General features: G+C 38.1%; 2 protein-coding genes across 2 annotated transcripts; both read right to left on the bottom strand.

Moving 5' to 3' along the window:
* Window positions 1-2970: 2970 nt before the first annotated feature.
* On the bottom strand, window positions 2971-5082 carry LOC112101655. Its single transcript, XM_024192473.1, has 2 exons — window positions 3618-5082; window positions 2971-3476 (listed from the first exon to the last, which is right to left on the bottom strand). Exons 1-2 carry the CDS (start codon window positions 5080-5082, stop codon window positions 2971-2973), a joined length of 1971 nt encoding a protein of 656 aa, XP_024048241.1.
* An 8394-nt stretch (window positions 5083-13476) lies between these two features.
* Window positions 13477-16367, bottom strand: LOC18054941. Its single transcript, XM_006450435.2, has 3 exons — window positions 16205-16367; window positions 14813-15310; window positions 13477-14194 (listed from the first exon to the last, which is right to left on the bottom strand). Exons 1-3 carry the CDS (start codon window positions 16275-16277, stop codon window positions 13665-13667), a joined length of 1101 nt encoding a protein of 366 aa, XP_006450498.1. The 5' UTR covers window positions 16278-16367; the 3' UTR covers window positions 13477-13664.
* Window positions 16368-16449: the final 82 nt, after the last annotated feature.

A 16449-nucleotide genomic window follows, 5' to 3' on the forward strand; every position in this document is an offset into this window, starting at 1 on the left:
GCTGGTCCAAAAATTATTTTACTTCCCTAATTTCTTTTAATGTACACAACTCTCGAATTCAAATTTTATCCAATATTTTCGCTTGATGTGGTCTATTAGTTCAGTGTGTGCAACTAGAGTCTAGAGAGTAATCGCTTCAAGCCATACACATGCACCACTTTTGTCCGCGTTCTCGAAGGCACCCCTCTCGTCAACTGCCTTATAACTTGTGCAATCGCCTACGATGAGGTGCACTGGATGCAACAGACATGCAGTGTGTCTTCACAACCAAATATTTTTAACATTTGCAGAGTCTTCACTATTTATATTTGTTTGTAGGTTTTATGGGTCTTTCTGCGGACTGTAGACATGATGCAGCGGAAGTTTAATGTTCAAAATATTCCGTTGATTTTAGAGAATACCGGAACAAAAGAACAACTAAATTCACGTTGATTCAAAAGAATACCGCGAATTTAGGGATTAAGACTCGTTAATTCCGCAGAATACCGAGAATTAACTGTTCAAATACTCACAAAGAGATTTGAAAATTGAAATATTATTAAACTCAAAAATCTCTGCTTTCAAAGGCTACAAGAGGGAGCTATTTATAGTAGTAGTAATTATCCTAATTCATGAAGCAAAACAAAATCCTAAATTGAAAGGGAAACAAAATTCTAAATTAGAAAGGAATTTAAAAGTCTTAAACTTTAGTTAATAAGGAAACTAATCCTAGTATAATATGGATTCCTACTCTTCATCATTCCCCCCAGGGTGAAGAGAATTCGCCCTTGAATTCAGATTGTCAGCAATAACATCTTCATCATGATCACCTCTGTAAGGAATAAGATGCTTGACATTAAAGACATCTGCGGTGCGGATATGACTAGGAAGCTGTAATCGGTATGCATTAGGATTTATCTTCTCGATAATCTCCAAAGGGCCAATTTTCCTGGCAGAAAGCTTGTTGTACTCACCAACTGAGAATCTATCTTTAGTTAAGATAGCCCAAACAAGATCTCCTACTTGAAATTCTAAAGCTCGATGTTTTTTGTCTGCCATAATTTTATAACCTTCGGTCGTCTGCTTCAAAGACTCTTGCGTAGTTTCATGAATCTGCTGAAGCTGCTCAATAAAGTCTTCTGCTTTACCGCTTTTGCGAACTAAATCTGGAACTGGAGCCAAGTCGATAGGAGCTCGTGGATTATATCCGTAATTCACTTGAAAAGGGCTTAAACCAGTACTACGCTTAACTGCACGGTTATAAGTAAACTCGACTTGATATAACTTCTGATCCCACATCTTCAAGTTATCACTAACTAGACTACGTAGATGGTTTCCTAAAGAGCGGTTGACAACTTCAGTTTGACCATCTGTTTATGGGTGGTAAGCACTACTAAAATTCAGGCGAGTGTTAGTCAACTTCCATAATGTCTTCCAAAAATGGCTAAGAAATCGTGTATCCTGGTCAGATACTATAGAACTTGGTAAACCGTGCAATCTATAGACTTCCTTGAAGAATAGGCGAGCAATAGTCAAAGCGTCTGTAGTCTTCTTGCAAGCAATGAAGTGAGCCATTTTCGAGAATCGATCAACAACAACAAATATTGAATCCATACCCCTCTGAGTGCGGGGTAATCCCAAAACAAAATCCATGCTAATGTCAGCCCAAGGTTGTGTTGGAATTGGCAGCGGCATATATAACCCAGCATTAGTTGCTGCACCCTTGGAAACTTGACAAATGCGACAAGTCTCAACATAGTGATAGACTTCACGCCTCATAGTAGGCCAAAAATAAGTGTTGGCGATTAGAGCCAGAGTTTTGTCACGACCCATGTGCCCTTCATTATGTAACTCTGAAATGATTTTCAATCTCAAACTTGAGTTAGGAACACACAACTGATTACTCTTGAAAAGGAATTCGTCATGTAAATGATAATCTGAGCGAAACCCTGCAACAATGTCTTCTAATCTAGGAGCAAAGTAAGGATCAGAAGCATATAACTCTCGAAATGTGTCAAATCCAAGAACTTGATTATGCATCTGTGTCAATAACGAAGTTCGTCGACTAAGTGCATCTGCTGCCCGGTTGGATTCACCAGAGGTATGCTTCACCACAAAGGTAAATTGTTGAAGGAATGCTGTCCACGTGGCATGTCTGTGAGAGAGCTTGTCTTGACTATTGAGATACTTTAACGCGGCATGGTCAGTGTATAAAACAAAGTCTTTATGAATTAGATAATGTCGCCAATGTTTTAACACTTGGACTACTGCGTAAAATTCCACGTCATAAGTGTTGTAGTGTGCCTTTGCTCCATTCAACTTCTCACTGAAATAAGCTATAGGCTTACCCTGTTGGCTAAGAACAGCTCCAATGCCGACCTTAGAAGCATCACAATGTACCTCAAAAGTGAGCGAAAAATCTGGTAGGGCAAGTACTGGGGCAGTAATCAACTTTTCTTTGATAATCTTGAATGCCTTAGTAGCTGCCTCTGTCCAAGAGAATTGTCCTCCTTTCATGCAATTTGTGATTGGTGCCATAATAGTACTGAAATGAGGAATGAATCGCCTGTAAAAAGAGGCCAATCCATGGAAACTTCTGGTGGCGGATAAAGTAGTTGGCTGAGGCCAATCTCGAATAGCATCCACTTTTGATTGGTCAACAGATATACCATCCTTCGACACCACATATCCTAAAAATAATACTTTCTCGGTCAAGAAAATACACTTGTTTACTGTTGTGTATAAACTTGTTGCTCTTAAGGCTAAAAGCACTTCTCTCAAATGTTGTAGATGTAACTCGTGACTGGTGCTATATATAAGTATATAATCGAAGTAAACAACCACAAACTTTCCAATGAAAGGGCGAAGAACTTGATTCATGACTCGCATAAAAGTACTCGGAGCATTAGATAAGCCAAACGGCATTACCAACCACTCGTATAACCCTTCGCGAATTTTAAAAGTTGTTTTCCATTCATCTCCAGGCCGTATTCAAATTTGATGGTAGCCACTTTTCAAATCAAGTTTGGTAAAAATTGTTGCTCCACTGAGTTGATCTAACAAGTCGTCTAATCGAGGGATTGGAAAACGATATCGAACTGTAATTTTATTGATAGCTCGACTGTCCACGCACATCCTCCAAGAACCATCTTTTTTTGGAGTCAATAAAGCAGGGACTGCACAGGGACTAAGACTTTCACGGATAAATCCCTTTTCTAGTAACTCTTCCACTTGGCGCCTTAATTCCTCATGTTCGGTAGGACTCATACGATAATGAGGTCGATTTGGTAATGTAGAACCTGGTACCAAATCAATTTGGTGTTGTATATCTCGAAGAGGTGGTAAACCCTGTGGTAGCTCATTAGGGAACAAATCTTGAAATTCCGCCAGAATAGGTGTCACAGCTTCAGGAATCTTCGAATCACCGTTACTCTCTTTTCCCAATAAAATGTAGACTCTCTTTGTCTCTGCTACAACATCTATAAATTGCTTCTTTCCTAACAAATAATTACCCAAGTCTTGCTTGAGAGTAAACTCTTTGTTAGGTAGGAGAACGATCTTGGTGTTGTTAAACATAAAGCTGTAGGTGTTTCTCTTCCCATCATGCACTACGTTTCGATCATATTGCTAAGGTCTACCGAGTAATAGATGACAAGCATCCATAGCCACAACATCACACCAAATTTTGTCTTTATAAATTGAACCAATGGATAAGGAAACTAAGCAACGTTTCGATACTGTCACTTGATTTCCCTTCTTCAGCCATGTGAGCTTGTATGGAGTTTGATGAGGTTCTGTCTTTAAATTTAGCTTTGTTATGGCTTCTTCCGAAATGACATTCTCGCAACTGCCGGAGTCTATGACCATACGACATCCTTTACCCCCGATTGTGCAAGTAGTCTGAAAGATATTCTGTCGTAGCCACTTGTCTTTGTCTTGACCTTTAGGAGTGAAGAATGTGCGGTTCACGATCAACATTGGCCCGCTATCACCATGTTCTTCAACAGATTGAGCGCTACCACTACTATCAAAAGTTGGCTCTACAGCGAACTCTTCAGTTTCTTCCTCCTGGTAGTCTTCACTTTCCTCTGTGCCTACGAATAAGCCTTTACCATATTTTCCTCTCTTTTTACATTCTGTCATTCGGTGCCCATTTTCTCCGCAATTAAAACAGCGTAATCCCGAACCCGATGATTGAGTTTTGCTGCTTTGACTGATTTCACTAGGTTTACTAGTTTTATTTGGAGGATTTGGAGGAGTGAAATTACGAAATTGGGAAGTTGGGTTTGAATTATCACGAACAACACTTCGAGCACCCCGAAAGCTTGAGTCATTAGTACGTCGACTAAATTGCTTCTCCAACTGCAAGGCTTGTTGGTGTGCCTCTGAAACAGAGTATGGGTCAAGTAAATTTAATTGGTCTTGAAATTGAGATCGTAGGCCTCCAATGTAGCGGGAAACCTGTTGTTCTTCTGTCTCTGTCAAGTCATTGCGGGCCACCAACCAATAAAATTCTGTAGTGTAATCATCCACTGATCGATTCCCTTGCCTTAAATTCTGTAGCTGTTGGTATAACAGTTTGGCGTAATTATGAGGCAAGAATGCTCCACGCAAGTGCTTCTTGAACTTTTCCCAAGAATCAATCTTCTTTTTGCCTTGCTTAATCCTTGTGAGCTTAGTTTGTTGCCACCAAGCTGTTGCTCTTCCACGAAATCGAGTTGCAGCAAGCGAAACTAGTTTATTTTCAGGAACTTCTTTGTATTCGAAAACTTCCTCAATGGCGTTAATCCAGTCTAATAATTCTTCAGGTCGACCACTTCCTTGAAATTCGGGAATGTCAATTCTCAACCCAGATTCCCATCTTCTGTCATCAGTAGACTCAGTTCTAGGTCGACGCCCAGAGAATGGGTTAGCAAAGCTTACACTTGATTTGTCTTCACGTTCTGGAGTACGATGGCATTCGTCAAGTAACTCTGCTATTCGTGTCATTTGTGCAGCTAACATATCAACTCTGGCTGTCATACTAGCCATGGATTCATCTTTCGAAACATCTTCTTGATTGTAAGTTGTAGTATGAGCATCACGAGCTTTTCTTGGAGGCATTTTTTCAAATTCGGGTTTAAAAAGGTAGTGGGGTTAAACTGAAAGTAAATAAAATTTTAGGCCGAAACTGTAATTAAGCAAAAAGTTTTAGATTGCCGATGATGGTGGTCGGAAATCGAGTAAGGGTGGGTGGATCTGAAAGATTTTGGGTTGGTAAGATGATGGTGGTGGTTTGTCTGAAAAAGTGGGTTTTTTTTTTTTTTTTTTAAGCTAAATGGAAAAAATCAAAAAGGGAAAAAGGAAAGGTTTGGTGGTAGATGGAGTTAGATTGGTGATACCAGGTTTTGGCTCTGATACCAAACTGATGCAGCGGAAGTTTAATGTTCAAAATATTCCGTTGATTTTAGAGAATACCGGAACAAAAGAACAACTAAATTCACGTTGATTCAAAAGAATACCGCGAATTTAGGGATTAAGACTCGTTGATTCCGCAGAATACCGAGAATTAACTGTTCAACTACTCACAAAGAGATTTGAAAATTGAAATATTATTAAACTCAAAAATCTCTGCTTTCAAAGGCTACAAGAGGGAGCTATTTATAGTAGTAGTAATTATCCTAATTCATGAAGTAAAACAAAATCCTAAATTGAAAGGGAAACAAAATTCTAAATTAGAAAGGAATTTAAAAGTCTTAAACTTTAGTTAATAAGGAAACTAATCCTAGTATAATATGGATTCCTACTCTTCATCAAGACACCTCTTAAAAATTCTTGGTGGAAATGTTAAAAATCCAATTTGAATTGAACTCTTTCTTGGGAAATTTACGAAAATAACCATAAATATTTTGTTATTTTCACAATTAATCCTCTCAACTTTTTTCTATCAACATTAGCCAAACACGAGCTTTTCTCTCTAAATTACCCTTCTTTACAGACCAAAAGCAACATTGTTTCACCCATATCGTCAAACCAAACGCAGCTTTCCACTCTTGAATCATCAGCCAACGGCGACGGCAAAAGACAACGGTAAAAGTAAAATCCCATCATAATCTATCCAGATCCAACACTAACATCACTTAGTGGTATGAGTTATTTTCTGAACTTGCTGAACTGAGTCGGGGGTGAATCTGGCGACAGGGTGGCTGTCGCACCAAGCTTCGGGCGACCGGCACCCTGTCGCACCAACCCTTGTAGATTCATTAAAACTGTATTATTTTGATATGTCTCGAATAATTTTCTTTTTTTATATAATTTCAGGCTTAATGGATTCAATTGTACTTGAATTGTGTTACGATGGTTGGTGGGAGACATTAGAAGATGGCCGTATGGAGTATGTGAATGGTAAAAATCGAGTTTTTTTTGTTAGGAAAAATTGTCTGTTTGATAAGTTATTGGCAAGAGTATACGAGGTGTTACAAATAAACCCTAATGAATATAGTATCACAATGAAGACAACTTTGAGGTCTAGTAACACATTATATCGTATATGTGCACTGCCCATAGATATATGTGATGATGAAATGGTGAGGGTTGTGTTGCATATGGCATCCGACGTAGCCAATTTTGAATGCATTCCTATATTCGTGACCACATCACCTCGAGTTTCGAGCGAAGGTATTGAGCCACATGTCGATACAGAAACATCGTTTAGAGCAACTATGTTTGGCCCCGATAATAATGAAGAGGTGTTGCCAAGGACAATATCGCTGCAGCAATATTACTCTCCAATCCACGACAATTATGACAACATTGATGATAATGGCGTTACGTTACAGGATGTTGGAGCAACGGTATTTTCAATAACGACGTCGTTGGAGCAACAGTATTCTCCATATCACAACAATAATTTTCGGGACAATAATGATTTTCATAATGAGACAGAGGGGGATAATGTTTGTGCAAAATCTTCTAATAATACAAGGGGGGCACTCATTTCAATAATGATGGTGATGATGGAGGAGCCGGTCCTTCGAATGTTCTGTCGTTTCAGCATGAGGATGAGTGTGAAGACAATACTCATGTGAATAACAGAGGCAATAGACCTATTCCTTCGATGGTTCGATCGAGAAGGAGAATTGACCCCCTTACAAGTCTTGCTCCAACTTTGCCTTCGAACATGGTTGCTCCAAGCTTTGTTAGCAGTTGTGACTCAGATGATATCAGTGTGGGTAAGCTATTTGCTGTGAAGAATGAGTTTATATTACAACTACGCAAGGTGGCCTTTAGAGATAAGTTTGATTTCAAGATTGCACGATCTACTACAACATGTTTCGAGGCTCACTGTTGTTCAGAATCATGTAAATGGCGTATTCGAGCAACTAGATGTTCGAACGAGCAAAATGTTCCTTGGGTGGTGAAGAGAATTGATAATGTACACACTTGTCATAATGAGATATTGGTTGATGGACGTCATCAAGTAAGGAGCCGGGTTGTCGGTCATATTATCGCAGAAAAATATATTCAAGATAAGAGGATTTATACTCCCAATGACATAAGAGCAGATATACAACAGGAATACGGTGTTCAGTTAACATACCAGCAGGCATATCGGGCGAGAGAAGTTAGTCTTGAAATAGTTCGAGGCAACCCTGCAGAGTCATACAACTTGCTCTCTAAATATTCTCACGTACTAACTACAGCAAATAAGGCTACAGTCACTCATCTCGAGCAGGATAGAGATGGTAATTTCTTGTATTATTTTATAACACTCGGATCTTCCATCAAGGGGTTTATGCAGTACATTCGGTCTGTCATTGCTGTAAATGGAACTCATCTGAAGGGACTATATCGTTGAAGCATGTTCGTGGCAACATGTCTTGATGGTAACAATCAATTGTATCCGTTAGCCATTGGGATCATAGATTCAGAAAACAATGATGCTTGTGAATGGTTTATGATGAAGTTACACGGAGTGATTGACGATAGACCTGAGTTGGTAATTATATCTGATCGATGCATTGCCATAAGGAGAGCCGTTCTTAGAGTATTTCACAATGCAACTCATGGCGTTTTTTTTTACCACGTGAAAGGTAACATTAAATCGCAGTTTAGAATGTCAAAAGCTCTTTGGGATCAATTTGAGCCTGCCTTTATTAATGCAGCAAAAGCATATAGCCACGAGGAATTTAAGAGACAATTTGAAGGGTTGTGGATGATCCACTCTGGTGCGGCTGATTACCTAGAAAATAATGTCGGTACATGTAATTGGGCAAGGTCTCAGTTTAAAGGTAGGAGGTACAACATACTTACCACCAACATCGCAGAGAGTGTTAATTCTTTCACGAGAGAACCTCGAAAATTTCCTGTTACTCATCTTGTTGATCACTTTAGGAAAACATTACAGCAATGGTTTTATGATAGAAAAATTGTGGCTGAATCTATGACTACTCAGCTAACAACATGGGCGGATGAAATAGTCACTGAGAGGAGAACTATAGCTGAAAGAATGATAGTTCGGCCGGTGTCTCCGCATCGATTTCAATTTTAGGCGGTGGGCTTAAGGAAGGTTTGGTTGACTTATAAAAGAGAACTTGCTCCTGCAGAGTGTTTCAGCTTGATCAGCTTGTGTGTGCTCATGCAATATGTCAACCGCAATCTTCTTTATAAAGTACTCGACATGACTAGCGTTAAACTTCAATCTAAGCCCGAACATTAAATACATCGTAACCATCAATACAAAAACACCGCAATCGCCAGTTCCGGGCTCTTGTTGTGGCGCGCTCTTAACTGCCATAACTTTTCAGGGATCTGCACTCCGCAACTCAGGTCGGATGTTGTAGAAGCCAACATTTTCCGACTATCGAGGGAATATAACTTCAAGTGGCTTTAATTTCAACTTGTACCTTTTGTCGTCGCGAAATGTGAGTAATGAGTCATAAATCTAGACTTTATTTTTTCGAAAGTCAACTCGTTCTAGTACCCAATGCTCGCCATCCAAGTTAACAGGGATGAGTAACTATATATAAAAATTGAAAAACATGTTCGTTATACATGAAATTAAAATACAACAAAGAAAAAGTGACAACTCGAATATTTTCATTATGGAGTATGTGAAATGCAATAAAATACATACCATATCGACATCCGTCATTGATTTGGACATTGTGTGCTGTCGCCCACAAAGATAAATATTCAAGCGGTCGTCGAATACCAATGAATCGACCGCACAATCACCGTTATTCCATAACTGATTCAAGAGCACCTAGTACATAGATAACCAAGAAATGCATAAATGAACAAAACTTAAAGGCAATAATTAAAAAATAAATAAATATTATTTATAAGTTTTGTCGGCACATTACCCAAAAAAATGTGTCAGTATGTGTGACACGTTGGAGTAAAGCATTTGGATACTGTCGTTGTTTCTCGCTAATCAAGCGGAGATACTCGTGAATATGCTGTAGAGAAACAGAAATATAACGATTTAAAAGAAAAATTTTATACACAAATCCACAACACTAAAAAAATTTCGAAAATATAAATACCTCATCGCCTAGCCATCCCATCGAATCTGTCCCCAAAATTATTTAAAAGAATGACCGCGGGTGCTGGACTCTCCGGCGGACTCTGATATCACTAGTGAACCATCGATCAAACTCATTAAACAGACTAGAGTCCTCAAATCCTCTCAGTGAATTTACATCCACACTCGTACTCATGTCAATCGCATGCTCCATAATTTGGGGTCGAGGTAAAGGCCGGACGTTCTGTCCTCGCCTGATTGGAGGAATCATGTAAGGACTGTTATAAACATATGATGGTATGTACACGCGGCCGAACTTACTAACGCCCGGAGATACCTCAATGAACACCTGCACGCTCTCCCCACTAACATCCCCGTAGAAACTATACAATGACGTGGGCGTAGATAAATTTTGATTGCCCACGTCAGTATACACTCCATAGTCATCCGGGGCCTGTCCATTCGCCAAGAAGAACATATTAAACAACTATCAAATTAAAAGCTAAACGAACATAATTATTAAATTTAAATTTGCTCACCGCATACGAGCGTGCAGTGAAAGAATCCTTTTTTGGACGTTTAGAAAATGTGTCGATGAAGCCAACAACGGTTTCTTTAAAATCTTTTAATTCTGACTTTATTTCGTACACGTTACGATCAATCTTATCCAGCCGTGATCGCATGTAATCATTAAACTGCTTTGTCCTCGACTATTACAAAAGAAAACAATAAAACTTTAGAATAACAATAAAAAAATAATGATTTATAAAAGAAAAATATCGTATATTATTTATAACCTCAGAATCCCGTGCGTCATCAGAGTTGTATGTTTGCTGCTGGTGGTCATCAACAGCCACCTCATCCTCAGAAGTGTCATGACGCTGCTCTGGTATTGGGTTTGGTATGTCGTCATGATCGTCATGCTCGTCTGATTGTCTTGTAACCGACGGCATTGCGTTGATTGATGGTTGATGCTGTATAAAGTATCATTTAAAATTAGTAAATGAAAAGTCAAAAATTTCGATTAAAAAATTTTTAGTACTTAGAGTATACCGACCTTATGAACCCAGTCTGGAATGCTTGGCAAGTAATCATTCACAGAGAGCCAATATTTTCTGCTACTCTCATTTAAATTTGGCTCAAGAGTTTGTAAAACGTCCCCATGCCATAAATTCAATTGAAAATTTTAAGTATACATAACTTAAATTTAGTAAAGTTAAAAAAATAAGTAATACATATTACTTACAAGACGAGATTCGTCGTTGAAGAACGAATAAACCTCTGCAAAGTTGATTCTCGAAGACGCCATGGGCTTCCATTGCAGAATGCGAGGAATCTTCTTCTTCGTTTTGACGACCCGTGTTGATGGCAACCCTCCGATTGCTTCGTAAATCCAAGCCTACAACAACCAAAATGAAAAATCAAATAAAACAACTATCAAATATTTAATATTATAAAACTTATTAATAAACATAAAAAACGCACCTGAACCCCGGACGTAAAGCAGTAAAGATTGTATTTTTCAATGTTATGATCTGGATTTTTCAACCGAGTCTTCTTAAATTTCTCGTCTTTCTCGAACAGTGCATTGTCAAAACTCTCGTAAATCATTTCCCACGACAATAGACCTCATGGACGTTTTCGGAAGTACTGTATATCATCAACTTGATCAAGCCAATCGAAATTGATTTGACAGTGATTTTTTCTTGCATTTAGTACTCTGTCCGCAAAATAAAACAGCGCAATCTTTAATGCGTTCATATTGTCAATTTTCTCGAATTTCAACTTCTTAAATACTGCATCGAATTCGTTCATATTAATCTTACGATGCACACCACCAAAATACGTATTCTGTAGCCTCTGCTCCATTTCATCATTTTTTTAGGGAAATTTGTAACCTACCCCCAAATAAATTGATATTTTGCACTGCGTCCCCAACAAATTTGACTTGTTGCACCACGCACCCAAAAAAATTGACATTTTGCACCACGCCCCCAATTCCGTTAATTTTTCAGTTATTTCTAACGGCTCCGTCTAACTTTTGATTGAATGACAAAAATGCCCCTCTATGTAAAAAAACAAAATTTTTAGCTCATTTAATTTTTTTAAGGTTTTTTTTCAATTGCAATAAAAAAAAAATTCTTCTTACATGTTCATTGTTACCACTATTCTTTTTCCTTTAATTTTTTTAAGAATTTTTTTCAATTTTAATAAAAAAAATTCTTGTTACATGTACATTTGTCACCACTATTATTTTCCTTTAATTTTTTTAAAGATTTTTATTTCAATTGCAATAAAAAAAAATTCTTGTTACACGTACATTGTCACCACTATTATTTTTTCTTTAATTTTTTAAAGATTTTTATTTCAATTTTAATTAAAAAAAAATATTGTTACATGTATATTTGTCACCACTATTATTTTCCTTTAATTGTTTTAAGATTTTTATTTTAATTGTAATAAAAACATTTCTTGTTACGTGTACATTGTCACCACTATTATTTTTCCTTTAATTTTTTAAAGATTTTTATTTTAATTGCAACAAAGAGAATTCCCATTAAAATTAATTTAAGGAATAAACTTCCAATTTTACCCCTCCACCGTTAAACTTAACTGAGAAAATAACGGAATTGGGGACGTGGTGCAAAATGTCAATTTTTTTGGGTGCGCAGTGCAACAAGTCAAATTTGTTGGGGACGCTGTGCAAAATGTCAATTTATTTGGGGGTAGGTTACAATTTTCCATTTTTTTATTAGTATCAACACCAAATGAAAGTCCAATAACCAAGCACCATTCAACAATTGACAAGCAAATCAAATGCTCACTAATTTGAAACCATAACTGATCCTCATGACTATCTTGTTCATGGACCACTTGCCTCAGTAAAAGATTGTGCAAAATTACCCAACTAAATGGAAAACTTCGATACTCCAAGAAATGCCCAAATATATCTTTTTTGAACATACTCAACTGCCGCTTTGTTAATTTTTCCTCGATGGCTTTTACAATCGAAGATAACTTACACATGCTCGAAATTCGACCAGGAAAGTGATCAGCATAACGAAAATACATCTTGCCTACTTCGATATCCGGTGATTCTAATTTCGCCATGTATCTGTAATATTTATAAAATTATTACATTACATTTACAGAAAAAAAAATTGACTCGTTAAAAAAAAAGCCACTCTAATTTTTGGTGCGACAGGCGAGATTGGTGCGACAACGGGGGGTGCGCGCCCCCATCCCTCCCCACCCCCAAAATTAATCCACAACACTCCAAAATCGAAAAACAACCACCACAAACAGCACCATCAACCACCACAAACAGCACCACCATCAACATTATTCTCAAACTATAATTATTATTATTCTAAAATTTCATTTTAAATTAATGAAAATAAGAAAAATGACTAACCTAGGTTTTGTTAAAGATTGTAGATCGTAGATCGGATGCTGGTAAGAGATGGAGCTGCCGCCGACGAGGGTTGATGCTGCCGCCGATGATGGGAGTTGGATCGGTTTGGGAGAGATGAGTGAAAGGGAGTGTTGGGGGAGAGATGAGGGAGAAGGGTATTTTGGTCTCAAAGGTTGTTTTATGGCTAATGTTGATAGAAATATTTTTAAGGGGTTAAGATGAAAAAAATCAAAACTTTAATAGTTATTACTGCAAATTTTCCCTTTTTCTTCCCATTGCCTGTGCATCCTGAGCATTAATTAACATTATCCATCCATCTTCTGACACGCTGGGAATTGGGCTTTGAATTGATTATTAATCTCACACTTTCTTTTATCTATTTAATAGATCCATACGTTGAATTCGTCAAAACATAAAACAAAACAACATAATAGTCACAGAAGTGGATAATGAATAATTTAAAACTATTTCCCATTTATTTGGCTACGGTACATAACCAACTTTAATCTTTAATTATTTATAAGATCACACTGCTAATATAGACTATATCTTAATTGAAATAATCAGTAAATATATAGATATATATTGTGCTAAACTCACACTGAAATCGCTTCATTTTCCTCGCAGCAAAAACATCAAATTCGTAGTGTATATAACAGAGGATTCAATAATAATATTATATAATAATTTCATATAATTCCAGCTCCGAGCAGCCATCCTTAGTTTGCTTCTTCAACAATGGCTCTAGAATTCACTTCACTTCATTCATGCCTTGCTGCGAACACTCAACAGCTTCACATCATCAATAACAGGCCCGCACAGAGAAGAAAAGTCATCGCTTCTCATGGTGTAAAATGTGCTGAGGAACATGATCCGGGTTCTGTTAGAAACAGCCACGAATCGAAGCACAGCGCGCTTGAATCCACCCTTGCCCTTAGATTCATAAGGCACTTTGATTGTACCCTTGCCGGCAAAAGCTTCAACAACCATCGATCCTGCACAGGCATTGTTGGCGTCGCCGACGGTGAAAGTCAGAGTGTAAGTTTTGCCTGGGATGGTTCTTGCGATTTGGGCAATGGCGCTTTCTTTTCCTGCTACAAGTTCTATTGCTCTCTTGCCTTGTGGCACTGAGAAATGGTCCGAGTCAATGTACTTAACTGCTTTGAGGGATTCAATCATCCATCCTGGAAGTGGAGAGTGATCGTCTTCAATGTTTGGTGGGATTAGGACACCCCATGATGTGTTCGGGAACACATAAGGACCTTCTTCAAATCCCCCATTTTTCAGTATGTTTTCTGCACAACATAAAAATTAGCATTAGCAAAAATTACGCTCAAACTCCCGAGACTTTTCTCAATGTACGCTAGACTCTTACTGGCTAACTGTCTATTTTTAGAATAATTGGAGGCTGATTGTATATTAATTAATTAGGACAAACTTCTTTAGAGATCGGGATGTATTTTTACCCTTTATCGTTAGTTGGCACATTAATTTTATGAAATCTTTGTGCCATCTTCAAGATCAAGGCAATCATAGCTTGGTAGTTAATTCGACAGTGAATGTTTTACGGGTACGGCACAAGACAATAAAAAATTAAATGTAGTGTCCTTTTTTGTAGCTTCACCACACATAAGCTTTTAATGAGTCTGCACCTACTTGTGATAAAATTAATGCAAACAAAATGACCGAAGATTTGATTTTGAATTGTCCCCGTCGTTAATGACAATTTAGTCCCCACAGCAAATGTGTGGGAAAATATACCAATCAAATTTCTACAATCGGGTCAGCCAAACAAGAAACTTTAGTCCAAGTGTTTGATACTTAATGAAGTAAACAAATTTAATCATGTATTAAAACTACACCGTTTTTTAAAAAAAAAATCGAAGGGAAATTTAGAAAAAGAAAAAACTTACTGTTGGATGCTCTAGGAGGATACAGGCCTCTAATGGCTATCGAATCGATGAGTGGACCGCAAGCTGGATCTTCCTCAACTCCAGGATTATGCAAAACGATTTCGGCATAATTAAATTTAGCCTGGAATGCCCAAGCGTAGGTGTCCCACCCATTGCTGCTGTACAATGTTTGCAGCGGCAGCACGCCCCATTCGGGTGCCACGGAGATGTTGAGTGACTCCTCTTGGGCGCAGGTGCGGGCAAAATTGAATGAGATTGAGTAGTAATTGCCCTTGATCACCTTGATTCTCTGCTTGACTGATGCCTCGTTGCCCAGCCTCACAGCAAAGGCCCCCTCCGGCACCACAAGCAACATGTCCCCTTGCTTTTGCCCTGATCTTATGTACTCCACAAATCCTGAAATTTCCCAGCTGGGAATTGCATACCGCCCGAGCACCACTGTCCCGTTCATGTCTGAGGGCCTCGGCCCCAGCTCAAAGTTGCCATTTGGCAACAGCCCTGCAGTATTATTATATCATCAAATGACCAAATTAGCCATCAAAATTAGTATCATTCTTTCATTATTCATTAATACAAGTGCCAACATGATGACATGACTCATAACAATCCTTATCCGACTATGAAAGGCGATGTATATCCACCAACAAGATGATGAGTAATTTGCACATATGATGTAATTCTGTATTTCTGTTTGGTAGAGGATTAAAATGACACATTTACCCTCGAAAGAGAATTTGAATTTTAAAACTCTCTGACAGTTCATGAATGATGACAAGTTGACAGCAGAGAATTACTGATTCCCATTGGTTGGAAAAAAACTTTGGTGGCTGAGCTAACCACCGCCGAGTACGGCAATCAAGTCATCTCGTGCCCTTTCTGGTCTCAACTTAGCTAAGAAACCACACATCAAATGAAACTCTATCCCCACAAGGTCGTTTTGGTCATTTTAACCACATCAAACTTTCAATACTCGCTCCCTTTAGGTCCTCTACTTTCCCTTTCTATACACTAACTTAAGGAAGAAAAAAAAAAAAAAATCTTTGCCCCAGTAAGATACAGAAAAGATAAAGGATTCAAATGAAAGTTAGTCCATTCCTCTGTAAATCTTACGTTTTGCTCCTCAGATTTATAAAATTTTGATAGAACCCTTCCCAGTTTGTTTGTTTTTCGTTTGACCCCTAATGAACCAAAATCATTAAACTAGCCGAAAGACAAGGAACAAGGCCAAAAGTTTAAAAACATCAAAATCGAGCATAGATGCTACTATTGTCATGGGTTTTTTTCCCTCCCCACGAAGAAGGTAAATATATGAAACGTGCGAAACTAATGTGTGTGTGTGTGTGCAATATATATTATATATGCATGTGTACGTATTGAAAATGTTTTGCTTACCGTCTGTAATGGAGAAGGCGATGTGGTGGCAAGTGAAACATAGAAGCGCCGACAAGAAAATGAAGCCTCGCATTGCTTATACTATTTTATGCAAGTTTTCAAGAGAGGGAGAGTTGAGTGAGTGAGTGAGTGAGTGAGTGAGCGAGTGAAATAATGCGTTAGGAGAGAGCAAATACAAAGAGAGGCATCGTGGGGGGGTTATATGCATGTCCAAAGAGAACTAAGCCCTTGGATTTTAGAGGAAA

This window comes from Citrus clementina, unplaced genomic scaffold (assembly GCF_000493195.1).
Source record: "Citrus clementina cultivar Clemenules unplaced genomic scaffold, Citrus_clementina_v1.0 scaffold_1, whole genome shotgun sequence".
Classification (NCBI taxonomy): Eukaryota; Viridiplantae; Streptophyta; class Magnoliopsida; order Sapindales; family Rutaceae; genus Citrus; species Citrus x clementina.